This window comes from Bombina bombina, chromosome 6, assembly GCF_027579735.1.
Source record: "Bombina bombina isolate aBomBom1 chromosome 6, aBomBom1.pri, whole genome shotgun sequence".
Classification (NCBI taxonomy): Eukaryota; Metazoa; Chordata; class Amphibia; order Anura; family Bombinatoridae; genus Bombina; species Bombina bombina.
Genome location: NC_069504.1, coordinates 741,383,604 through 741,410,944, shown reverse-complemented (window position 1 = coordinate 741,410,944; position 27,341 = coordinate 741,383,604). Strand labels below are relative to the sequence as shown.

At 39.2% G+C, this 27,341-nt stretch overlaps 2 protein-coding genes across 4 annotated transcripts in view; one reads left to right on the top strand and one right to left on the bottom strand.

Annotated features, from left to right (window-relative positions):
- The window catches only part of CHMP7 (charged multivesicular body protein 7), a 362,230-nt gene that overhangs the window by 133,522 nt on the left and 201,367 nt on the right, over window positions 1-27,341 (top strand). The gene's annotated exons all lie outside the window — the stretch shown is intronic.
- Window positions 1-27,341, bottom strand: part of GINS4 (GINS complex subunit 4) — a 64,357-nt gene that overhangs the window by 11,948 nt on the left and 25,068 nt on the right. For both annotated transcript variants that reach the window (XM_053717988.1, XM_053717987.1), the window contains exons 7-8: window positions 22,547-22,635; window positions 22,352-22,442 (exon numbers count right to left, since the gene is read on the bottom strand). In XM_053717988.1, coding sequence (XP_053573963.1) covers window positions 22,352-22,442; window positions 22,547-22,635 — 180 coding nt within the window. The remainder of the gene's footprint in view (window positions 1-22,351; window positions 22,443-22,546; window positions 22,636-27,341) is intronic.

The window sequence follows — 27,341 nt, the reverse complement described above, 5'->3', positions numbered from 1 at the left end:
TAAACAATAATACCAGTAAGAAGAAAACCACGTCATTCATTACCAATTATAATTTTAACTATAAAGCTATAAAGGAAAATACTAAATAAACATTGGTATTTTCTTAGAAAGATTTGATCCTTAAAGAAATATTAGAAGGCCAACCTAACATAACACATAGAAGAGCTCCTACCATTAAGCAAAAAAACCATAATTTATGCTTACCTGATAAATTTATTTCTCTTGTAGTGTATCCAGTCCACGGGTCATACATTACTTATGGGATATATTCCCTTCCCAACAGGAAGTTGCAAGAGGATCACCCCAGCAGAGCTGCTATATAGCTCCTCCCCTCACTGTCATATCCAGTCATTCGACCGAAACAAGACGGGAAAGGAGAAACCATAGGGTGCAGTGGTGACTGTAGTTTAATTAAATTTTAGACCTGACTTAAAAGGACAGGGCGGGCCGTGGACTGGATACACTACAAGAGAAATAAATTTATCAGGTAAGCATAAAGTATGTTTTCTCTTGTTAAGTGTATCCAGTCCACGGGTCATCCATTACTTATGGGATACCAATACCAAAGCCAAAGTACACGGATGATGGGAGGGACAAGGCAGGAACTTAAACGGAAGGAACCACTGCCTGTAGAACCTTTCTCCCAAAAACAGCCTCCGAAGAAGCAAAAGTGTCAAACTTGTAAAATTTTGAAAAGGTGTGAAGCGAAGACCAAGTCGCAGCCTTGCAAATCTGTTCAACAGAGGCCTCATTTTTAAAGGCCCAGGTGGAAGCCACAGCTCTAGTAGAATGAGCTGTAATCCTTTCAGGAGGTTGCTGTCCAGCAGTCTCATAGGCTAAGCGTATTATGCTCCGAAGCCAAAAGGAGAGCGAGGTTGCCGAAGCTTTTTGACCTCTCCTCTGTCCAGAGTAAACGACAAACAGGGCAGATGTTTGACGAAAATCTTTAGTAGCCTGTAAGTAGAACTTCAAGGCACGGACTACGTCCAGATTATGTAAAAGACGTTGCTTCTTTGAAGAAGGATTAGGACACAATGATGGATATGGATCTCTTGATTGATATTCCTGTTAGAAACCACCTTAGGTAAAAACCCAGGTTTGGTACGCAGAACTACCTTGTCTGATTACTATCTTGCCAGATTATGTAAAAGACGTTCCTTCTTTGAAGAAGGATTAGGACACAATGATGGAACAACAATCTCTTGATTGATATTCCTGTTAGAAACCACCTTAGGTAAAAACCCAGGTTTGGTACGCAGAACTACCTTGTCTGAATGAAAAATCAGATAAGGAGAATCACAATGTAAGGCAGATAACTCAGAGACTCTTCGAGCCGAGGAAATAGCCATCAAAAACAGAACTTTCCAAGATAAAAGTTTAATATCAATGGAATGAAGGGGTTCAAACGGAACTCCCTGAAGAACTTTAAGAACCAAGTTTAAGCTCCACGGAGGAGCAACAGTTTTAAACACAGGCTTAATCCTAACCAAAGCCTGACAAAATGCCTGGACGTCTGGAACTTCTGCCAGACGCTTGTGCAAAAGAATAGACAGAGCAGAGATCTGTCCTTTTAAAGAACTAGCTGATAAGCCTTTGTCCAAACCCTCTTGGAGAAAGGACAATATCCTAGGAATCCTAACCTTACTCTATGAGTAACTCTTGGATTCACACCAATAAAGGTATTTACGCCATATCTTATGGTAGATTTTCCTGGTAACAGGCTTTTGTGCCTGTATTAAGGTATCAATAACTGACTCGGAGAAGCCACGCTTTGATAGAATCAAGCGTTCAATCTCCATGCAGTCATTCTCAGAGAAATTAGATTCGGATGATTGAAAGGACCTTGTATTAGGTCTTGTCTCAGAGGTAGAGTCCATGGTGGACAGGATGACATGTCCACTAGGTCTGCATACCAGGTCCTGCGTGGCCACGCAGGCGCTATCAGAATCACTGATGCTCTCTCCTGTTTGATCTTGGCAATCAGTCGAGGGAGCAGAGGGAACGGTGGAAACACATAAGCCAGGTTGAAGAACCAAGGTGCTGCTAGAGCATCTATCAGCGTCGCATCTGGGTCCCTGGACCTGGAACCGTAACAAGGAAGCTTGGCGTTCTGGCGAGAAGCCATGAGATCCAACTCTGGTTTGCCCCAACGCAGAATCAATTGAGCAAACACCTCCGGATGGAGTTCCCACTCCCCCGGATGAAAAGTCTGACGACTTAGAAAATCCGCCTCCCAGTTCTCTACGCCTGGGATGTGGATCGCTGACAGATGGCAAGAGTGAGACTCTGCCCAGCGAATTATCTTGGAGACTTCTGACATCGCTAGGGAACTCCTGGTTCCCCCTTGATGGTTGATGTAAGCCACAGTCGTGATGTTGTCCGACTGAAATCTGATGAACCTCAGTGTTGCTAACTGAGGCCAAGCCAGAAGAGCCTTGTATATTGCTCTTAACTCCAGAATATTTATTGGGAGGAGTTTCTCCTCCTGAGTCCACGATCCCTGCGCCTTCAGGGAGTTCCAGACTGCACCCCAACCTAGAAGGCTGGCATCTGTTGTTACAATTGTCCAATCTGGCCTGCGAAAGGACATACCCTTGGACAGATGGACCCGAGATATTTAAAGTGAAGAAATAAACTAAGTATAAAACACCACAGTCCTCTCACGACCTCCATCTATCTTGAGGGTTTCAAGAGAATGACTGGATATGACAGTGAGGGGAGGAGCTATATAGCAGCTCTGCTGGGGTGATCCTCTTGCAACTTCCTGTTGGGAAGGGAATATATCCCATAAGTAATGGATGACCCGTGGACTGGATACACTTAACAAGAGAAAATAGCTCCTAGTAAAATCATAATGTCTAAAAGAGTATCTAGGATAGGAGCCCCCTATCATAATAATTATCAACATAAAGGAGCTTTTAGATGTAGAACTAAAAGATCTAATATGTGTAAATATATCACCCATGGGGCCACTAGTGTGACATCCACCACCTCAGGATATACGTACCAATTAAAAGACAGATTGGACTGTAGTTCTAAGTACATAATGTATCTACTCACTTACTTGCTCTTGTGGGGTACAGTACTTTGGTAGGACCATCAGGAAAGTGAGAAGTAGATGGGGTGAACATTTTAGGAATGTGGACAAAGGCAGCCTTAAACATAGTGTCTCCAGACATCATGTTCGGTGCCATTCTGGTTATAATTGCCAGTTTCGTATTACCCCTCTGGAAAGGATACCTTACAAACAGGGTTTAAAAGCCTATGCCAGAGAGAAACCTACTGGATTTATAAATTTGATACCCTCTTTCCAGCTGGTTAAAACGGAAATAAAGATATGGCTGCTTTCTAATACATGCTCAATATAAGTTATTTAACCATTGTACACCTTGTCATGGGTCTATCGTGTCACCATATTGCCAACATGCAACACTAGTCTTATGGGCCACTCCCACACCAGTAGGGTTAGGTATTTATTACCATTATAAGTATAGATAGCTGATCACTACTACAGTGGTGATAACCTATGCACTAGTCCCACCATTCGAGTCAACATGACATCATTACATATATTTTAGTTACTAATCATTATTATAGAAATAAGCACCACACGTATATATATCGTTATCATATACACTATTTTTATGAGTAATATTACTACACTTTAATGATACCAAGTCTGGCTCATCTACATAATATCTTATGAACAGTTAGCAACATAATAGTATAAGTCAGTCTCTTAATATGTTTTTCTATAGAGCACCTGAATTACATGATTGATTTAGTCACTTTCATAACATTTTAAGCCATATTTTGCTCACTTATACACACTACCCTTTAGATTATATACACCATAATTACACACACCCTCATAATAGTCATCACCCGCTATATTCTTATACATATAGATAGAATCCATTGAGGTATCCGTGTTATGCTCATTTGTGGCTCTTGGAATCAGAGCCGCATATTGAATTATTTACAATTTATATTATATGTAAGTGTATATGTGTACATATTAGTTTTTTCGTATTTGTACACATATATAGGGGTCCCAAGTTTGTTGGTTCCATTTAGACACTCATTAGTTTTTATGGTAATTCTTAATTTGATTAATAGATACATCATAATGTGGTAGTCTATATCATCATGATTAGATTACCATCACCAAATATAATTTGTGAATAACACTAAAATTTACAAGTATCAATTGCATTTTCCTTTTATACTCATCCATCATAGCTACACTACATGCACTCACTAGTTTTATTTATTTATATAAACACTCAGTTATATTATGAGATTATTATCACACACTCCCATAACTTATATATCACATATGGCGATTCTAAGTTAGGTTTAATACATCTTCTTAATGATCTAGATATACCAGTAGCGACATTTCATTATATACACATATTAGCACATCGTATTACAGTTATTAGATTCATTACACTTTACATTATAACATTTAGTACTAGTAATATATAGGTTGGTCTACTTTAACTAATAAACAAATATACATATCTACATGTAGTTCTTTTAGCTAACATTTTGGAAGACAGGCATAGGCTCTCCGTAGAAGGGACGTTGACAGTTAGCACCTTCAGAATGGTCATGTGACCATTTAGTCATTTGACAGAAGGAGCTCTAATAGGAGCCAGCCTAAGCTGAGAATGACGCTAACGGATGCAATTCCATTTGTATTTTTATTTTATTTGAAGTAGGCTTATAGGAATCCCCTATTGAACACTAAGGTATTTATAGAATCATCTTTTACGAACACTGAGTGTAATACATATATCAACCACGGGCGTGATCACAATGTTATTTATATGGCCTACATGAACTAGGTCTCCCCTATTGGAAAAAGCAAATAAAAAAAGCATGTGACAAGAGGCGGCCTTCAAAAGCTTAGAAATTATAGGAGTCTTCCTAGGTAATAACAATGTTAAGACATCAATTTTTATTAGGTGAAAAACTGTAAACTGTTAGTTTTCATACCCAGAAAAATATCCCGCTGCCCCAGCCGCAGGCATAAAAACAAGTACTGTAGCCATCACACTTCCAAGTATACTCAATTGACAATATTGTAACCCAGATTGCCAAATTGTTCAAATGAAGTGTAATGAAAAATAAGCCAATAACCACTGATCATAGCAAATCATGCAATTAACACATTCCATTCTTTCTAGTGGTATGGGTATAACAAGACTCCTTTACTAATTCATCATTAAAGAAGAAGCTTAAGGGTATATTAAAGCTACAATCATAGCATAATTTCTATAGTATGGTTTTAGTCCTCACAGTGAGAGAAAAAAACAGTCCAGAAACTGACTTTAGATTGCTTCTCCCTTTCTGTCACTAAAATATATGAAACCCACAAAGTACTTATATTAACCAACTCCTCTGTGCCAAAATAAAAGGGACACTTTTTTCACTTATGTATTCTAGTGATCTTTCTGCCAGCCTATTCCACTGTGCGACTCGGTTATGGCTAAACTCCAGCTTGTGCCAGCTTCTGTTGTCCTCCAACAGGGACATTGTGACTATAGTCTGCCAACCGTTCAAGTTCAGTACCCCTTTCAAAAAGTGCAGATGCCATAGTGAGATTGGACTCATTCTTGTCTGATCTCGCTAAAGCGAACTCGCATAGCATTCCGGAGTCCATGGACAACACTGACGATAGTGTAAGCTCTGTATAGCTGTTTCTCTAAATATCAGTCACAGATATCCCACTGTAGTCAGCCACCCCATATGGTAAATCTTCTGAGCTTCCAGAGTTTCCCTCTGTTATGGTGTTTACAGACGGATGGGCACCATCTTGCTAGAGTAGCAGTTTGGGTGAAACTTGTATGGGTCCAGGTAGAGCTAGGTCATCTGCATCAAAAAGGTAACAAGCAGGAGGAGAAGCTGACATCAAATGCCGGGGCCCTTCTTTATTGCTATTTGTATTCCGCGCAGCTATAGGGCCACTTAGGGGGCTCTCCGTGGGGCCATTATGGAGGGGCCGAATGCCTTGTGGATATGCTATGTGGTAATTGTCAAGAAGGGTACCTATTGCATCTAGAAGAGTAGCGGTCTCCATATTATGTAGAGAATAGGAGGAACAGTCAAAAATAGCAGGTATGTTACACTGCTTAGTAACCCAGTTGCCTGGGGGTGATATTCGGCAGTCCAAACCTCTGTATCTGGAAAGTTGACGTAGATGCACTTGTAGAAGAAGGTCTGTAACTTAAGATGGTGTTTTGCGCCTTTCAGCCTGACTGCAATACTGATACGTATATTGTGCCTGATGTCAGGGGTTCCCACATCAGCACACGCATTGAGCTCTGGACCCCAAGTCACTTGTAGTTCCAAATAAGCTACTGGATCCCGGGAAGTAAGTGTACAGGGAGAAAATCCGCTACGGAACGAACGTAGACTTGCGAACTATAAAATCGAAAAAATGAGCTGAGCGCTCTGAAATTAACAGCTGGTGAACAAATAACAAGGAACCGAAAAGCCGAGAATCCGCCCTACTGATTGGTCCAAAGCATACACGTGACCTAGTTTGCACGGAAGAGCGCCTTTCAATACAAAGGAGAACGCTGCATGGTTTTGGCGGTGCATAGGGCCGAAAACTTTGTACGGCAATAGCGGAGAAACAAGAGGATTTCAAATTTCGGTGAGTTCCTAACATCTTTACAACCTGCTTATTCTGCACAGCTCAAGCATCCTATACATATGAAAGATATGGACTGATCCTATATATTATATACAGACTGATCCTATATATCATATACACTAACTAGTGGAAACGGACTGATCCTTATTTTCATACTTAAGGTTTTGCAAAGCACATCCACCATTGGATATATATACCCGTAAAGGATCATAAAAGGAGTACACAAAGACGGTGCATAACTCTTCCCTCTCTGGTAACACTGAAGTTTTATACGATACAGAGTTTAATCAGTGTACTCCCATCTTTGGTTTAAGTTTTTTTCGGTAATAAACTTTGAGAAACCATACTGGCCATAACAATCCTGAGCATTGCCCCCCCCCCCCTTTTTTTATCCCTATAAACATTTTTTTTTTTATACATTTGAAAAGGTTTTAACCTTTATAGTACCTACCACCAGTGGTTTATAGTACCTTATATATAAGACATAATTTATGCTTACCTGATAAATTCCTTTCTTCTGTAGTGTGATCAGTCCACGGGTCATCATTACTTGTGGGATATTAACTGCTCCCCTACAGGAAGTGCAAGAGGATTCACCCAGCAGAGTTGCTATATAGCTCCTCCCCTCTACGTCACCTCCAGTCATTCGACCAAGGACCAACGAGAAAGGAGAAGCCAAGGGTGTAGTGGTGACTGGAGTATAATTTAAAAAATATTTACCTGCCTTAAAAAACAGGGCGGGCCGTGGACTGATCACACTACAGAAGAAAGGAATTTATCAGGTAAGCATAAATTATGTTTTCTTCTGTTAAGTGTGATCAGTCCACGGGTCATCATTACTTGTGGGATACCAATACCAAAGCAAAAGTACACGGATGACGGGAGGGATAGGCAGGCTCTTTATACAGAAGGAACCACTGCCTGAAGAACCTTTCTCCCAAAAATAGCCTCCGAGGAAGCAAAAGTTTCAAATTTGTAAAATTTGGAAAAAGTATGAAGCGAAGACCAAGTTGCAGCCTTGCAAATCTGTTCAACAGAGGCCTCATTCTTAAAGGCCCAAGGAAGCCACAGCTCTAGTGGAATGAGCTGTAATTCTTTCAGGAGGCTGCTGTCCAGCAGTCTCATAAGCTAAACGAATTATGCTACGAAGCCAAAAAGAGAGAGAGGTAGCAGAAGCTTTTTGACCTCTCCTCTGACCAGAGTAAACGACAAACAGGGAAGACGTTTGTCGAAAATCTTTAGTTGCCTGTAAATAAAATTTAAGGGCACGAACTACATCCAGATTGTGCAAAAGACGTTCCTTCCTCGAAGAAGGATTTGGGCACAAGGATGGAACAACAATCTCCTGATTGATATACCTGTTATTGACTACCTTAGGTAAGAACCCAGGTTTAGTACGCAGAACTACCTTATCCGAGTGAAAAATCAAATAAGGAGAATCACAATGTAAGGCTGATAACTCAGAGACTCTTCGAGCCGAGGAAATAGCCATTAAAAATAGAACTTTCCAAGATAACAACTTTATATCAATGGAATGAAGGGGTTCAAACGGAACACCCTGTAAAACGTTAAGAACAAGGTTTAAACTCCATGGTGGAGCCACAGCTTTAAACACAGGTTTAATCCTGGCCAAAGCCTGGCAAAAAGCCTGAACGTCTGGAACTTCTGACAGACGCTTGTGTAACAGAATGGACAGAGCTGAGATCTGTCCCTTTAAGGAACTAGCGGATAACCCCTTTTCTAAACCTTCTTGTAGAAAAGACAATATCCTAGGAATCCTAACCTTACTCCAAGAGTAACCTTTGGATTCGCACCAATATAGGTATTTACGCCATATTTTATGGTAAATCTTTCTGGTAACAGGCTTCCTAGCCTGTATTAAGGTATCAATAACTGACTCAGAAAAACCACGCTTTGATAAGATCAAGCGTTCAATTTCCAAGCAGTCAGCTTCAGAGAAGTTAGATTTTGATGTTTGAAAGGACCCTGAATCAGAAGGTCCTGTCTCAGAGGTAACGACCAAGGTGGACAGAATGACATGTCCACCAGATCTGTATACCAAGTCCTGCGTGGCCATGCAGGCGCTATTAGAATCACTGATGCTTTCTCCTGTTTGATTCTGGCAATCAATCGAGGAAGCATCGGGAAAGGTGGAAACACATAAGCCATCCTGAAGGTCCATGGTGCTGTCAAGGCATCTATCAGGACCGCTCCCGGATCCCTGGATCTGGACCCGTAGCGCGGAAGCTTGGCGTTCTGTCGAGACGCCATGAGATCTATCTCTGGTTTGCCCCAACGTCGAAGTATTTGGGCAAAGACCTCTGGATGAAGTTCCCACTCCCCCGGATGAAAAGTCTGACGACTTAAGAAATCCGCCTCCCAGTTCTCCACTCCCGGGATGTGGATTGCAGACAGGTGGCAAGAGTGAGACTCTGCCCAGCGAATTATCTTCGATCCTTCCATCATTGCTAGGGAGCTTCTTGTCCCTCCCTGATGGTTGATATAAGCTACAGTCGTGATGTTGTCCGACTGGAACCTGATGAACCCCCGAGTTGTTAACTGGGGCCAAGCCAGAAGAGCATTGAGGACTGCTCTCAATTCCAGAATGTTTATTGGAAGAAGACTCTCCTCCCGATTCCATAGTCCCTGAGCCTTCAGAGAATTCCAGACAGCGCCCCAACCTAGTAGGCTGGCGTCTGTTGTTACAATTGACCAGTCTGGCCTGCTGAATGGCATTCCCCTGGACAGATGTGGCCGATAAAGCCACCATAGAAGAGAATTTCTGGTCTCTTGATTCAGATTTAGAGTGGAATGAAGGACACGGCATGCATTTTGAAGTTTTGTTAACCTGTCCTCTGTCAGGTAAATCTTCATTTCTACAGAATCTATCAGAGTCCCCAGGAAGGGAACTCTTGTGAGTGGAAAGAGAGAACTTTTCTCTTCGTTCACTTTCCATCCATGCGACCTTAGAAATGCCAGTACTATCTCTGTATGAGATTTGGCAGTTTGAAAGCTTGAAGCTTGTATCAGTATGTCGTCTAAGTACGGAGCTACTGAAATTCCTCGCGGTCTTAGTACCGCCAGAAGAGTGCCCAGAACCTTTGTGAAGATTCTTGGAGCCGTAGCCAGTCCGAATGGAAGAGCTACAAACTGGTAATGCCTGTCTAAAAAGGCAAACCTTAGATACCGGTAATGACTTTTGTGAATCGGTATGTGAAGGTAAGCATCCTTTAAATCCACTGTGGTCATGTACTGACCCTCTTGGATCATGGGCAAAATTGTTCGAATAGTTTCCATCTTGAACGATGGAACTCTTAGGAATTTGTTTAGGATCTTTAAATCCAAGATTGGCCTGAAGGTTCCCTCTTTTTTGGGAACTACAAACAGATTTGAGTAAAACCCTTGTCCTTGTTCTAACCGCGGAACTGGATGGATCACTCCCATTAATAAAAGATCTTGTACGCAGCGTAGAAACGCTTCCTTCTTTGTTAGGTTTGTTGACAACCTTGACAGATGAAATCTCCCTCTTGGGGGAGAGGATTTGAAGTCCAGAAGGTATCCCTGAGATATGATCTCTAACGCCCAGGGATCCTGAACATCTCTTGCCCAAGCCTGGGCGAAGAGGGAAAGTCTGCCCCCCACTAGATCCGGTCCCGGATCGGGGGCCCTCAATTCATGCTGTCTTAGGGGCAGCAGCAGGTTTTCTGGCCTGTTTGCCCCTGTTCCAGGACTGGTTAGGTTTCCAGCCTTGTCTGTAGCGAGCAACAGCTCCTTCCTGTTTTGGTGCAGAGGAAGTTGATGCTGCTCCTGCTTTGAAATTACGAAAGGAACGAAAATTGGACTGTCTAGCCTTGGCTTTGGCCTTGTCCTGAGGCAGGGCATGACCTTTACCTCCTGTAATGTCAGCAATAATCTCTTTCAAGCCGGGCCCGAATAAGGTCTGCCCTTTGAAAGGAATATTAAGCAATTTAGATTTAGACGTAACATCAGCTGACCAGGATTTCAGCCACAGAGCTCTGCGTGCCTGAATGGCGAATCCTGAACTTTTAGCCGCAAGTTTAGTTAAATGTACTACGGCATCTGAAATAAATGAATTAGCTAACTTAAGGAATTTAAGTTTGTGTGTGATGTCATCTAGTGTGGATGATTGAAGTGTCTCTTCCAGAGACTCAAACCAAAATGCTGCTGCAGCCGTGACAGGCGCAATACATGCAAGAGGTTGCAATATAAACCCTTGTTGAACAAACATTTTCTTAAGGTAACCCTCTAATTTTTTATCCATTGGATCTGAAAAAGCACAGCTATCCTCCACTGGGATAGTGGTACGCTTAGCTAAAGTAGAAACTGCTCCCTCCACCTTAGGGACCATTTGCCATAAGTCCCGTGTGGCGGCGTCTATTGGAAACATTTTTCTGAATATAGGAGGGGGTGAGAAAGGAACACCGGGTCTATCCCACTCCTTAGTAACAATGTCAGTAAGTCTCTTAGGTATAGGAAAAACGTCAGTACTCGTCGGTACCGCAAAATATTTATCCAACCTACACATTTTTTCTGGGATTGCAACTGTGTTACAATCATTCAGAGCCGCTAATACCTCCCCTAGTAACACACGGAGGTTCTCAAGCTTAAATTTAAAATTTGAAATGTCTGAGTCCAGTTTATTTGGATCAGAACCGTCACCCACAGAATGAAGCTCTCCGTCTTCACGTTCTGCAAACTGTGACGCAGTATCAGACATGGCCCTTGCATTATCAGCGCACTCTGTTCTCATCCCAGAGTGATCACGTTTACCTCTTAGTTCTGGTAGTTTAGCCAAAACTTCAGTCATAACAGTAGCCATATCTTGTAATGTGATTTGTAATGGCCGCCCAGATGCACTCGGCGCTACAATATCACGCACCTCCTGAGCGGGAGATGCAGGTACTGACACGTGAAGCGAGTTAGTCGGCATAACTCTCCCCTCGTTGTTTGGTGAAATATGTTCAATTTGTACAGATTGACTGTTTTTTTAAAGTAGCATCAATACATTTAGTACATAAATTTCTATTGGGCTCCACTTTGGCATTAACACATATAGCACAGAGATATTCCTCTGAATCAGACATGTTTAACACACTAGCAAATAAACAGCAACTTGGAAATACTTTTCAAAGTAATTTACAAATAATATGAAAACGAACTGTGCCTTTAAGAAGCACAGAAAAATATTATAACAGATAAAATAATTAAGTTATAGCATCAATCTTTGTCAGAATATACAGTTTTAGCAAAGGATTGTTCCCCTCAGCAAATGATAACTAACCCAGGCAGCAGAAAAAAATACACAAATAAACGTTTTTTATATCACAGTCAATACAATCAGCACAGCTCTGCTGTAATGATTACTTCCCTCAAAAAAGGCTTTGGAGATCCCTGAACTCTGTAGAGATGAACCGGATCATGCAGGAAGAAAATGAACCTCTGACTGAGTTTTTTTTTGATGCATAGTAAAAGTGCCAAAAATGGCCCCTCCCCCACACACATAACAGTGAGAGGGATCAGTGAACTGCTCTAATTTAAATCAAAACTATTGCCAAGTGGAAAAATAGTGCCCAAAACATTTTTTCACCCAGTACCTCAGAGAAAAAAACGTTTTTACATGCCAGCAAAAAAACGTTTTACCTCAATAATTAATTGTCATTTAAAACCTATTGCAAGTCCCTGCAAAATAGGTTAAGTCTATGTATACAGTTTAAAAGCCAGAGAAGTACCATTTCCCAGAAAACTGAAGTGTAAAATATACATACATGACAGCCTGATATCAGCTACATCTACTGCATTCAAGGCTGAGTTTACATTATAACGGTATGGCAGGATTTTCTCATCAATTCCATGTCAGAAAATAATAAACTGCTACATACCTCTTTGCAGATTAATCTGCCTGCTGTCCCCTGATCTGAAGTTTACCTCTCCTCAGATGGCCGAGAAACAGCAATATGATCTTAACTACTCCGGCTAAAATCATAGAAAAACTCAGGTAGATTCTTCTTCAAATTCTACCAGAGAAGGAATAACACACTCCGGTGCTATTATAAAATAACAAACTTTTGATTGAAGATATAAAAACTAAATATATCACCATAGTCCTCTCACACATCCTATCTAGTCGTTGGGTGCAAGAGAATGACTGGGGGTGACGTAGAGGGGAGGAGCTATATAGCAACTCTGCTGGGTGAATCCTCTTGCACTTCCTGTAGGGGAGCAGTTAATATCCCACAAGTAATGATGACCCGTGGACTGAACACACTTAACAGAAGAAATGTTATTTTATCCATACGTACATAATAAATTGTGTTTACATATTTTATCTGCATCATATCTGTATTTTATTTTTATTCACAATATTTATTGTGCATTTAATTGAATTATATTCAGTTTTGATTCCATTGTACAGCTGACAGTTGAGATTGGCGCTCCTTAACTTTTTTCCCTCGAGTGCAGTGCTTTTTTTAAGCTCCAGGACTCGTTCTTGGGATAGTTTGTATGATAGGGAATCACCTCTCAATGTATATGAGCTGTGAGTAAAGGAAGAAAAACACTTAACACAACTGGGACCGGGAGCTCTGCAGAGATGCGGCCATCCACTTTGGTAATTAGCGCTGACGTTTTTTTTTAAATTAAATTTTTTTTTGTTTTTACGTCCACTTAATCATCAGTTATTTGTAGAGCACCAACAGATTCTGCAGCGCTAAGAATGGGATTTTACAAATTTTGACTGTGCATTGAACTTAAACAAATTAGGATCATTCTCTGTATATTTATTTTACAAATTGAATTGCTATTTGTATTTTTTTTCCTATGTGAAATAAGCCTGACAGTGTCACAGAGTGGGGACAGAGGAGTTCCCTGGGTGTGCATAACATTAACTCACACCCGTTGTTATATTTTCTAAGCATTTAACACCTCCAGAGCCTCACTGATTTATCCTACCAGACATATGCTGGTGAAGTTTGCTCAACATTTTTTAACAGAAAACTAATGTATATTAAACTAGAATCAGATACAAATGAAACTATAGGGAAAATATTTCATTTTAATTTGTATTTCCTGCAAACTGAGCCTGGTGGTCCCCTTTTAAGTGCAGAGGTGGGCTGTCAATTCAAAAACTGTAAAAAATACTTGCAGAAGCAAGGAGAATGTTAAACTGTCATGTAGCAAAAGCTGTTGGGCTACTCTAATATATACAGTACATCTAATATATACAATCTTTAGCTTCTATTGAATGCCTTCAGTTCTAGGTTAAAGGATTAGTAAACACTTAGAGATTGTATTAAACAAAATGTTTAGTTGTGCATAATAAAATAAAAAAACCTTTGGGGGGTGGATGTGGATTTTACAACTGGAAAAACCACTTTACATCAAAATGGGAAAACTAGATTCTTTTGGAGTGACACGACTTAAAGGACCAGTCAACGCAGTAGATTTGCATAATCAACAAATGCAATATAACAAGACAATGCAATAGCACTTAGTCTGAACTTCAAATGAGTAGTAGATTTTTTTTTTCTGACAATTTTAAAAGTTTTGTCTTTTTCCACTCCCCCTGTACCACGTGACAGCCATCAGCCATCCACAAATGCATACACGTACCATGTGACAGCCATCATCCATTCACAAATGCATACACACTTATTCTTGCACATGCTCAGTAGGAGCTAGTGACTCAAAAAGTTTAAATATAAAAAGAATGTGCACATTTTGTTAATGGAAGTAAATTGGGAAGTTGTTTAAAATAGCATGCTCTATCTAAATAATGAAAGTAATTTTGATTGAGTGTCCCTTTAAGGCATCAAGTTCTTGTTGGCAGTGGTCTCGCCTGAGGTTCCTTTTACAATTCAAACATTGTCTAATCACTTTTCCGCATAGATATATTCTCACTTAGCCTTATTATTCTTTATAAAGCCCCAACAGATTACGCAGCGCTGCATTTTGTTATTAACTAGATAGTCCTCTATTGTGTGGAGATTACATATGATTGTATTATCAACCTGTAAAGACCTCCTTTTATGTAACACCTTTTCTCTATATTTACTCTCTTAACTATAATATACGGCTAATGTATAAAACAAGTCAACTAGTGGGACTATGCACAGTAATCAATATGCTTATATGTTGTTCCTTTGTATGTTTGTAAGCTCACTTTTCTTTAAAAAAAAAAAAAATAATAAAAAAAAATATTTAAATGAAAAAAAAAAAAAAAAAAAAGTGGATTTCTTTTTTATAATTCTCTAAACAGTAAATGCACCCTCCATGATTTCGCATGGCTAAGCCTACTACATATCTTTCCCAAATTGCCTTTAGCAGATAACTGCAAATCAATTCACTTTACCATGACTAGCCTTGTTGCCTGAAGACTTAAAGGGACATTAAACACTAAATAAATGCTAGATAGAATGAGGTATTCAAAGAAAAGATTAGTCTGAGAATAACATATAGATGTATTTTTTAAAGTTTCATTACTTTAAATATTGACAAAATAAGTGTAACATTTTAATGTCTATAAAACAAAACATTGGAAGCTGCCATGTAATAACTCCAGAATAAGAGAACATCTTAATGACATCTCCCATGATAATGAATGCTCTGGGCTCTCACAGCACTTTATAGCTACACATGGTGGTGATGTTACATCGCTCTCATGGCAGGTTATAGAGTGTATTCGGAGTTCTCCTGGAGGCGGAGACAGGACAGCACGGTTAATGTTACGTGAGGCCTTTTGGATCTTCAAATTGAAGACAAGGAGATCCCAGGGCTTCAATATTGAGGGAGATGTCATACATTTCTGGAGAAGGTAGATATAATAAAATAAAATGTTTAGATCAATACTTGGGTATAAATGAACAGGACTAAGAACCCTTCTAGAGGAAAAGACAGTAGTATACAAAGTGCACATGTGTTTGCTTTGGACCTCCCTGTGTTGTTTTGCTTTGGATGGTCTTTGATTTTCTTCCTGCACCCCAGCATAAGTCTGGGGTTCAGGACTTTATTATTATTAACATAAACTTAACATATTCATCCATCTCTAACTAGCCAACACAGGGTTGATAATAATAAAAATTAGTATCAACACATTAGGACACAGATATATTACTACAAATAGGTCTAATCTAGAATTGTTATTAAAGAACTATATGTAGTTATTTCAGAAATCTTCCATATGGTCATTCTTAATTTATATAAAGACTTACATTTACCAATTAAACTAAACTTATTTTATTGTTGAATACTATGTGCAGGTACTGAAGGGGTTAATCTATGTAAATATCTAGACCAATAGGGATACAATTGCAGGTATATCAGGCAGGAAGTAATGCTGCCAATCATGACCATGACTAAGGAATTATCTGAAACATGTAGTGCTGATTGGTCTTAGCCATGAGAAACCTGCATCTTTGTTTTTAAGCTTTTCTGCTGCCGTTGTTTGTATTCTTACCTGGAGGAATAAATAGTAGTTTTTTTTTTTTCTTAAGGATCGCTGTGTTTCTTCGTTTTTTCCATGTAATAACTTAGTTTACCTTCTCTGCTGTGGCCAATTAGGGACAGTTATAAATAGGGCACTAGAGTGTGCAGCCAATGGCTGTGTGGACTATATCAGTGTTCTGTACTTCTATTTCTAACAGGAACTGAACTACTCACTATTTCAGAATGGAATTACAGGAAAAAAGGAGACAACATAAACAATGAAAATATATTGTAGAGTTTTTTTTATATATAAGATTTATCATTTTATATTACCATCTCAAAGTGTTTAATGTCCCTTTAAGCCTAGATTGCCGCCGACAAATAAGGCACGTTGTAGGCGGAGTTTTGTTATTGAGTGATATGTCATTATATAGCAAGAAAACATAAATGTCTTGTAATTACAAGGTGTTGTCTCTTTAAGTGTATGCTGTCTAAAAAGAACAGATCTCTCACAGAAACTAGGAATATCTCTGGGTCATAGTTAGACAAAATACTACATACTATAAGCCTGCAAAAACACCATACACTAGGGAGAATGGCGTGAACGGCCCCAATAGGTCAACATACCATCAATATGAGGATGAAGTAGGTAGGTAACCAGAGGGACCTAGCAGTATTATTCATAAGGAGATACTGGTGATTGGTTGATTATAGTTTATTTAAAAAGGGACAGTAAAACTCCATGTAATTACAAGATATTTCCATTGTGTTGCTATACAATAACATATTAGCAATGTCTTAATGTTTTAAAATCAAATTAACTTCAATTATTTATCAATAGCCAAACTCCAACCACCATTTGCCTTGTTTGGAGCAGCCAATCTGGGCTTAAGTCCTCAGATAACAAGGCTAGCCACTGTCATAAAAGTTAGTATAAAAGCACATTATCTTGCAGCTGTTATCTGATAAAGTCAATTAGAGACACGTGTAACAGGGTAAGCCTTGAAATGTCAGCAGGGTGCATTTCAAGTTCTGAGAATCAAAATTGCTCAATTTTCAGAGCTAAAATTAAATGGAAAGGGGGCAAAATAAATAATGAACATATATTACAAAGTTGTTTCATTACACATAGCAACATTTTAAATACAAATTTCAAGGTATTTACTGTCCCTTTAATTGTTTAGTAGTTCTCTTTTTACCCTCTAATGATGTAAACATAACCCCCTTCTTTCAAAAGGACTTTCTATTTAGCCTGAGGCCATCCTGTTCCTACAGGGAGTATAATTAAGTGTGGACGTTCTAACAAACATCTGAAGTGAATATGGAAAAACTCCCTGGTTACCAGAGTTGCAAAAAGCAAGTTTGGCAGGCTTAGCGAGGTCATCATAGAAAAAAGCCCCTATTGTCATGCCAACATGGCTTGGGCAGCTGCAAACTTTTGATACTTTAACAAATTTTAGGGCTTATAAACTTCAACATTTCTGCAAAGGAAAATAAATCTGATTATTTCAACGTTGCAGGTCCTGTTAATGATAAAGGCCCTTTATGATTAGGCTGACCATATTGCCGCTTTAAGAAGGAACACATATGAAAAATACATATGTCAGGGTTCTTATACAAAACATTTCTTTAAACAGCCCTGAAAACAGCCCTGACATATGTATTTTTCATATGTGTCCCTTTTTAAAGCGGCAATATGGTCAGTCTACTTATGATGCATGCGCACAGGCCCAGATTAGTAGATATATTACAATCACAATACACAAAGCATACCTACTATTTAGATCTGGTGAAAATGAAAAGATTGGTACCATACTTGTGTGCTTAGTTGATCTTGGAAATGTAATAAATACTACTACTACTACTACTAATAATAATAATAATAATAATAATAATGGTTAAAACAGCTTGAGCATACTTATGAAAGTTCTCAAAATACAAATAAAAAATCATGCTAAGAACAGTATAAAAACATAATTTATGTAAGAACTTACCTGATAAATTCATTTCTTTCATATTAACAAGAGTCCATGAGCTAGTGACGTATGGGATATACATTCCTACCAGGAGGGGCAAAGTTTCCCAAACCTTAAAATGCCTATAAATACACCCCTCACCACACCCACAAATCAGTTTAACGAATAGCCAAGAAGTGGGGTGATAAGAAAAAAAGTGCGAAGCATATAAAATAAGGAATTGGAATAATTGTGCTTTATACAAAAAAATCATAACCACCACAAAAAAGGGTGGGCCTCATGGACTCTTGTTAATATGAAAGAAATGAATTTATCAGGTAAGTTCTTACATAAATTATGTTTTCTTTCATGTAATTAACAAGAGTCCATGAGCTAGTGACGTATGGGATAAAGAATACCCAAGATGTGGATCTTTCCACACAAGAGTCACTAGAGAGGGAGGGATAAAATAAAGACAGCCAATTCCTGCTGAAAATAATCCACACCCAAAATAAAGTTTAATGAAAAACATAAGCAGAAGATTCAAACCGAAACCACTGCCTGAAGTACCTTTCTACCAAAAACTGCTTCAGAAGAAGAGAATACATCAAAATGGTAGAATTTAGTAAAAGTATGCAAAGAGGACCAAGTCGCTGCTTTGCAAATCTGATCAACTGAAGCTTCATTCCTAAACGCCCAGGAAGTAGAAACTGACCTAGTAGAATGAGCTGTAATCCTCTGAGGCGGAGTCTTACCTGATTTAACATAGGCAAGATGAATTAAAGATTTCAACCAGGATGCCAAAGAAATGGCAGAAGCTTTCTGGCCTTTTCTAGAACCAGAAAAGATGACAAATAGACTAGAAGTCTTTCGGAAAGATTTAGTAGCTTCAACATAATATTTCAAAGCTCTAACAACATCCAAAAAATGAGACTGAAATAATGTGGAGACAAAAGCGACGCCCATATTTTTTAGCGCCAAATAAGACGCCCACATTATTTGGCGCCTAAATGCTTTTTGGCGCCAAAAATGACGCCACATCCGGAACGCCGTCATTTTTGGCGCAAAATAACGTCAAAAAATGACGTAACTTCCGGCGACACGTATGACGCCGGAAACGGAAAAGAATTTTTGCGCCAAAAAAGTCCGCGCCAAGAATGACGCAATAAAATGAAGCATTTTCAGCCCCCGCGAGCCTAACAGCCCACAGGGAAAAAAGTCAAATTTTTGAGGTAAGAAAAATATGATAAATCAATGCATAATCCCAAATATGAAACTGACTGTCTGAAAATAAGGAATGTTGAACATTCTGAGTCAAGGCAAATAAATGTTTGAATACATATATTTAGAACTTTATAAATAAAGTGCCCAACCATAGCTTAGAGTGTCACAGAAAATAAGACTTACTTACCCCAGGACACTCATCTACATGTTTGTAGAAAGCCAAACCAGTACTGAAACGAGAATCAGTAGAGGTAATGGTAAATATAAGAGTATATCGTCGATCTGAAAAGGGAGGTAAGAGATGAATCTCTACGACCGATAACAGAGAACCTTATGAAATAGACCCCGTAGAAGGAGATCACTGCATTCAATAGGCAATACTCTCCTCACATCCCTCTGACATTCACTGCACGCTGAGAGGAAAACCGGGCTCCAACTTGCTGCGGAGCGCATATCAACGTAGAATCTAGCACAAACTTACTTCACCACCTCCCTTGGAGGCAAAGTTTGTAAAACTGATTTGTGGGTGTGGTGAGGGGTGTATTTATAGGCATTTTAAGGTTTGGGAAACTTTGCCCCTCCTGGTAGGAATGTATATCCCATACGTCACTAGCTCATGGACTCTTGTTAATTACATGAAAGAAATAAAAATCCCTTTCAAGTAGATACTTCAAATTAACACTTTAGCTTTGTTTTTAGAAAAAAACAAAACAAACTAAAACAAAAACAGAAACTGATGGAAATGATCAACTACAATAAACATGATGTATGCTTTTACTGATAAGATATTTGTTTCAGGGCTACTTTGAGAGAACCTAAGAAACATTTGGCTTGTTTCCTTATAACTTAGCATCAATGCATTTTTAGCAAAACTATAAGAGTGGATAAAACAAAAAAGCCACAAAAGAAAAACAAACTAGACGACAGCTGCCAAACACAAAAATAAACAATAAGTAGCTGGGTACCTGCTATTAGTCTTCACTTGTGGATTCTTGTGCATACTGTTTTGTTTTTTTTTTGTTTAAAAAAAAAAAGCCTCTTTCATTTGCTGATCGTTGACAGAATTAATCAAATTTCCTAAGTAAAGATGCAACAAGAATTCTGGTCCACTCATATCACATCTTGATCAATGCAAAGACCGTTTAATTGTTCTACCATTTAGCATGTTATCTCCACTCCAATATATTCTAAATGCCTATGCCATGCTTCCTTCCCTGCTCCTCTTCTATTCAATTTCCTACCATCCCTTCCATTAGCCTTCAGTTTTAAAGGGACAGTCTACTTCAAAATTTTTATGGTTTTTAAAGATAATACCTTTATTACCCATTCCAGAGCTTTGCATAACCAACAGTTATATTACTTTTCACCTCTGTGATTATCTTGTATCTAAGCCTCTGCAGACTGCCCCCTTATTTCAGTTCTTTTGACAGACTTGCATTTTAGCCAGTGTTGACTCATAAATAACTTCATGGGCGTGAGCACGATATATAAATAAATATATATGCCACACATGAACTGACGCCCTCTAGCTGTGTAAAACTGTCAAATGCATTGATATAAGAGGCGGCCCTTAAGAGGCGGACTTGGAAATTAGCATATCAGCCTACCAAGGTTTAGATTTCAACTAAGAATATTCAAGAGAATCAAAGCAAATTTGATAAGTGAATTGGAACATTGTTTAAAATTGCTTTCCCTATCTGAATCATGAAAGTTTAATTTTTGACTAGACTGTTCCTTTAAATTCAAAATTCTATCACCTACCAAGTGCTCCACATACCAAACTGTAAACTACATTTATCACCTCATTTCTATCTACAGCTATTAAACATCTCTTTAACGCTGCTTCTGTCCTAGTGAAACCAAAAAGTAAATTCTGAAACTAATATCCTTGATATTCCAGGCGTACAGTCTGCACTCACAGCAAGTTACAGCCCCACCTTTGCAACAACTACATCCTAAACTGCAGGCTCTCTAGGAAGAAAAGCTCTGTAATTATTCAGTCTCCTAATGTAGATCTTTACTTTTGGCAGACTCTGTATATGACTGCAGAATATGATGGTGCAATACAAATAGATAATGAAAACCGCTTCATTCTGACCACATCTAATGTATATATCAGTGTTTCTCTGATATAGTTTAGGCCTCTGACAATTAGTGGTAATGGTTTGTTTAAAGTTTATGGTTGAAACTATTATCCTTGTTAAAAATTAGACGGACTGGTTTTGCGAAAGAGTGCACTTATCTACTTTGTTGATAAATGGATACTGAGATAGCAGTTTTCCAGTAATGTCTTGCATACATATTTCTGTGCTGAGAAATGATTCGTTCTTTTAATTTAAAATTATAGAACCCCTCCCCCCCCCCCCTACAAACCTTGCTTGTTTGTTTTTCCAACTGCTGAGCTGGTGCTGCGAAAAGTTTATAAAGGGATAGATTTATCAATTGGAGAACTGACACGGTTCACATGTTATGAACCTGTCCGCATTTTATTGCAAATTGTAGGGCGCATTTGTTCCCCATATTTACATTGCAAAATTATTTAATTTTTAAGTGCCTTAAGTAGCTTATAACCTGTATTCCTAAATACATCTGACCTAAATCAAGACCGGAAGCTATGACACTGACATCAGCTTGTAGTATCAATCTTTAAATGGCAAATTAATTTAAGAAATTTTACTGTATATTCAGAGATAGGCAAAGTTTAACTGGTGGGTAGAAGTGGCACAGTGGAAAGGGATAATAGATATAAAGTTACAGGGTATAGTAAAGCGAATAGCGCAGTTGATCGGGTTGTGACTGACTGCTGCTGTTTGGGGGGGCAAATTCTGCTTAAAATAGGCGTTACTAAAAAGAGGAGTGCACATACTGCACAATAATGTAAACATTCTTTTTGTGTACCTTTATATGAGTGTCTTTATTATGCAAAAATGAAGGTTATAAAAAGCTTAAAGCCATAAGCAAGGCACTGATGCAAATACTCTTGGTTAAAATACCCAAGGCTAATACATTTAGGAATAAATGCATGTCTCCTTTTAATGACTTGGAATCCTTATACTATCCTCACCTCTGCTCATCTGTCTCTGGTTCCACAAGGATGTTTTCCTGTCGCTCCTTCACCCTCAGGAACACAAACGAGTCCAAGTTGGGTTTGGGGACTATAGGTACATGGTAAAAAAAAATAACCCAAAAACATAACTTCAGTGGAGTCCAAATGCATATATTATCCTAAACAGTAGTCCTTATGGACATTTTAACTCACCAGATTTAAGGAGATCCACAGTCTGTAAATTTGGGGGCATGTGGCGGAGCGCTACACTCTTCAGCAAATTCTCTGTGTTTGTCATATACCTACATAGGCATGAAGAAGAAAGGTATCTGGTCAATTTGTCACTGCAAAAGGTTGAGTTAAAAACATCTATTTAAATGTGTCACACGTTTAATCTCTGCCTGTGCCATTTTGATTATTTCCTTGAGTTGTAAGTTTGCCATTTGGTAACACTGCATTTACCTGAAGGGAAACAGGTTTCATGCTTAGTTTCCTGCCATTATGCTTAAAGAGACAGAATACTCATATGCTAAAATCACTTGAAAGTGATGCAGCATAACTACAAAAAGGAAGATATTTTAGCTAAAAATTTCTTCAGCTCACAAAAGTGTTTAGTGAACAGTTATACTTCAGTTACTGTGCAGCTGCAGTTGGAGAGAAAAACAAAACCACACCACAAAGCCAATCAGCATTTAGCAATGCTTAGGTCATGCTTTGCTTTAGTGTGATCTCATGAGGATTACTGTGGAATCTAGCAATATTTTACTGAAAACTTCCTTAAACTGAGGGAAATAACATGACTGTGCCTGCACATGCCAGATGCACGCTCGCAAGTCCCAGTACTAGCATTCTGATCGGCTACTTTTACAATGGGATGTGGTTACTGAGGAAATTTTAAGGTAAAATATCTTCCTTTTTTACATGCTCAGGTTATATTTTCTAGTCAGCTTTTTACAGGTATCATGTCCCTTTAATGGTTAAAGGTTTTATGCAGTTTCTAATCCTCACTTCTTTAATGGAGGAGAGGCCAATTTAATTAATGAATCTATACAAAACCAGATTTGTGCTGGCTCATGAATTGTAGTCTAGTTGTTTGTGAAAATTGTCTGTGCCATTTACTTGTGTTTGTGTACTCCGAACTGAATACTGTAAAGCTTAAATATAATAAGGACTATTAAAAGCACCACACTGCAAAGAATACATGTTTAAAAGTGTTTAAAAGGCATTTTGTTAGCAAATGTTGCATGGTTTTATACTCCAGGAATAAACCCCTTGTATATTTATCCACATTTCTATAACCAATATGGGGCAGATTTAAAAGAATTCCCTCAAAACCAAGAAATTATTGTGTAGCATGCTGTAAGGTGAATATTCAGGATCCTGCAGAATGCATTCAAGCCTCTTTTGGCTGTGTGCAAACCTCCCACAATTTTTTGAAAGTTAAATTACAAGAACAATTACATATTAAACATTTTGGGCCAGATAACAAGTGGATCACTATTTAACTCTCCTGCTTGAGCATTAACTGCGCTAGAAGTAAGCCGTTTGTGTGTTTCGGGTTGCGCTTGTATCATGAGTTGAAAGTAAACTGTTTTTGCTTGCGCATTAACCTGACAAGCGCAAAAAGCCGAAATTAGAATATTGCGCGTGCGATACCCTATTCCCCCATAGAATTCAATGAAGAAAGAAAAAAAAAGTGGAAAAAAACAACTCCCTACTTGCACGCAAACCTGATCGCATATTCTCAATTGCGATAACCCAACATGAATATATATATATATATATATATATATATATATATATATATATATATATATCAGTGACGTGCAGTGACATCAGAGGCTGGTGAGGCACTTGCTGTGATATGCCCGACAATATGAACCCAATAAGTTAAAATAGCATTGAACTATCTCCAGAGTCCACAAATGGTGTCTGACTGTCATCTGTCACTCTCAGGCAATTATTTTAATTCTTTTTACCATCAATACACAGTCACACACGGCACACACAGCCAGTCACGCAAAGATTGATGTCATTTAACCTCTCTAAACAGCTAATAAAATATACTTAAAGGGATATGCTCTATTAGAATCATGCAAGTTTAATTTTGACTTTACTATCCCTTTAAAGGAATATGAAACACATATTTTTTTCTTTTATGATTCTGATAGAGCACCAGTTTTAAGCAACTTTCTAATTTACTCCTATTATAAATTTTTGAGGAGTACATTAGAATTTTGCTTCACATTGCATGCTGTATCTGAATTATGAAATAATAAAAAAATGGTTTCATATCCCGTGAAAGTTTTCAAGACACACATGCTGCTGAGCAAATCTAGATATGATTTTTTATTTCCACAAACAATAACAAGTTATCAATACTGCAAACACTACTGCTGCTGCTGCTATGTGGTGCTCAAGACACGCACATGCTCTATCCCACTGGTATGCTGTTTAACAAAGGTTTCAAAAATAATATATACATAATAATACAAGTAGATTAGAATTGTATTTGTTCTTTTTTTAAATGCAATTTCTATTTGAATCATGGAAGTTTAATTATGACTTTCATGTTCCTTAAAAAACATAATTTATGCTTACCTGATAAATTCCTTTCTCCTGTAGTGTAGTCAGTCCACGGGTCATCCATTACTTATGGGATTATATCTCCTCCCTAACAGGAAGTGCAAGAGGATCACCCAAGCAGAGCTGCTATATAGCTCCTCCCCTCTACGTCATACCCAGTCATTCGACCGAAACCAAACGAGAAAGGAGAAACTATAGGGTGCAGTGGTGACTGGAGTTTAATTTAAAATTTAGACCTGCCGTAAAAACAGGGCGGGCCGTGGACTGACTACACTACAGGAGAAAGGAATTTATCAGGTAAGCATAAATTATGTTTTCTCCTGTTAAGTGTAGTCAGTCCACGGGTACCAATACCAAAGCTAAAAGTACACGGATGACGGGAGGGACAGGCAGGACCTTTACACGGAAGGAACCACTGCCTGAAGAACCTTTCTCCCAAAAACAGCCTCCGAAGAAGCAAAAGTGTCAAATTTTGAAAATTTTGAAAAGGTGTGAAGTGAAGACCAAGTTGCAGCCTTGCAAATCTGTTCAACAGAGGCCTCATTTTTAAAGGCCCAAGTGGAAGCCACAGCTCTGGTAGAATGAGCTGTAATTCTTTCAGGAGGCTGCTGTCCAGCAGTCTCATAGGCTAAACGTATTATGCTACGAAGCCAGAAGGAGAGAGAGGTAGCCGAAGCCTTTTGACCTCTCCTCTGTCCAGAATAAACGACAAACAGGGAAGAAGTTTGTCGAAAATCTTTAGTTGCCTGCAAATAAAATTTCAGGGCACGGACGACGTCCAGATTGTGCAGAAGTCGTTCCTTCTTTGAAGAAGGGTTAGGGCACAATGATGGAACAACAATCTCTTGATTGATATTCCTGTTAGTAACCACCTTAGGTAAGAACCCAGGTTTAGTACGCAGGACTACCTTGTCTGAATGAAAAATCAGATAAGGAGAATCACAATGTAAGGCCGATAACTCAGAGACTCTTCGAGCCGAGGAAATAGCCATTAAAAACAGAACTTTCCAAGATAACAGCTTGATATCAATGGAATGAAGGGGTTCAAACGGAACACCCTGTAAAACGTTAAGAACTAAGTTTAAGCTCCATGGTGGAGCAACAGTTTTAAACACAGGCTTAATCCTGGCTAAAGCCTGACAAAAAGCCTGAACGTCTGGAACTTCTGACAGACGTTTGTGTAAAAGGATGGACAGAGCCGAGATCTGTCCCTTTAATGAACTAGCAGATAAACCCTTTTCTAAACCTTCTTGTAGAAAAGACAATATCCTAGGAATCCTAACCTTACTCCATGAGTAACTCTTGGATTCGCACCAATGCAAGTATTTACGCCATATTTTATGGTAAATTTTCCTGGTAACAGGTTTCCTAGCCTGTATTAAGGTATCAATCACTGACTCCGAGAATCCACGCTTTGATAGAATCAAGCGTTCAATCTCCATGCATTCAGCCTCGGAGAAATTAGATTTGGATGTTTGAAAGGACCCTGAACCAGAAGGTCCTGTCTCAGAGGCAGAGACCATGGTGGACAGGACGACATGTCCACTAGATCTGCATACCAGGTCCTGCGTGGCCACGCAGGCGCTATTAGAATCACCGATGCTCTCTCCTGTTTGATCCTGGCAATCAGTCGAGGAAGCATCGGGAAGGGTGGAAACACATAAGCCATGTTGAAGACCCAAGGTGCTGTCAGAGCATCTATCAGAACCGCTCCCGGGTCCCTGGACCTGGATCCGTAACAAGGAAGCTTGGCGTTCTGGGGAGACGCCATGAGATCCAGATCTGGTTTGCCCCAACGCCGAAGCAGTTGGGCAAATACCTCTGGATGAAGTTCCCACTCCCCCGGATGAAAAGTCTGGCGACTTAGGAAATCCGCCTCCCAGTTCTCCACGCCTGGGATGTGGATCGCTGACAGGTGGCAAGAGTGAGACTCTGCCCAGCGAATTATCTTTGAGACTTCCATCATCGCTAGGGAACTCCTTGTCCCTCCCTGATGGTTGATGTAAGCCACAGTCGTGATGTTGTCCGACTGAAACCTGATGAACCTCAGAGTTGCTAACTGAGGCCAAGCCAGAAGGGCATTGAGAACTGCTCTTAATTCCAGAATGTTTATTGGAAGGAGTCTCTCCTCCTGAGTCCATGATCCCTGAGCCTTCAGGGAATTCCAGACAGCGCCCCAACCTAGCAGGCTGGCGTCTGTTGTTACAATCGTCCAATCTGGCCTGCTGAAGGGCATCCCCCTGGACAGATGTGGCCGAGAAAGCCACCATAGAAGAGAATCTCTGGTCTCTTGATCCAGATTCAGCATAGGGGACAAATCTGAGTAATCCCCATTCCACTGACTTAGCATGCACAATTGTAGTGGTCTGAGATGCAGGCGTGCAAAAGGTACTATGTCCATTGCCGCTACCATTAAGCCGAT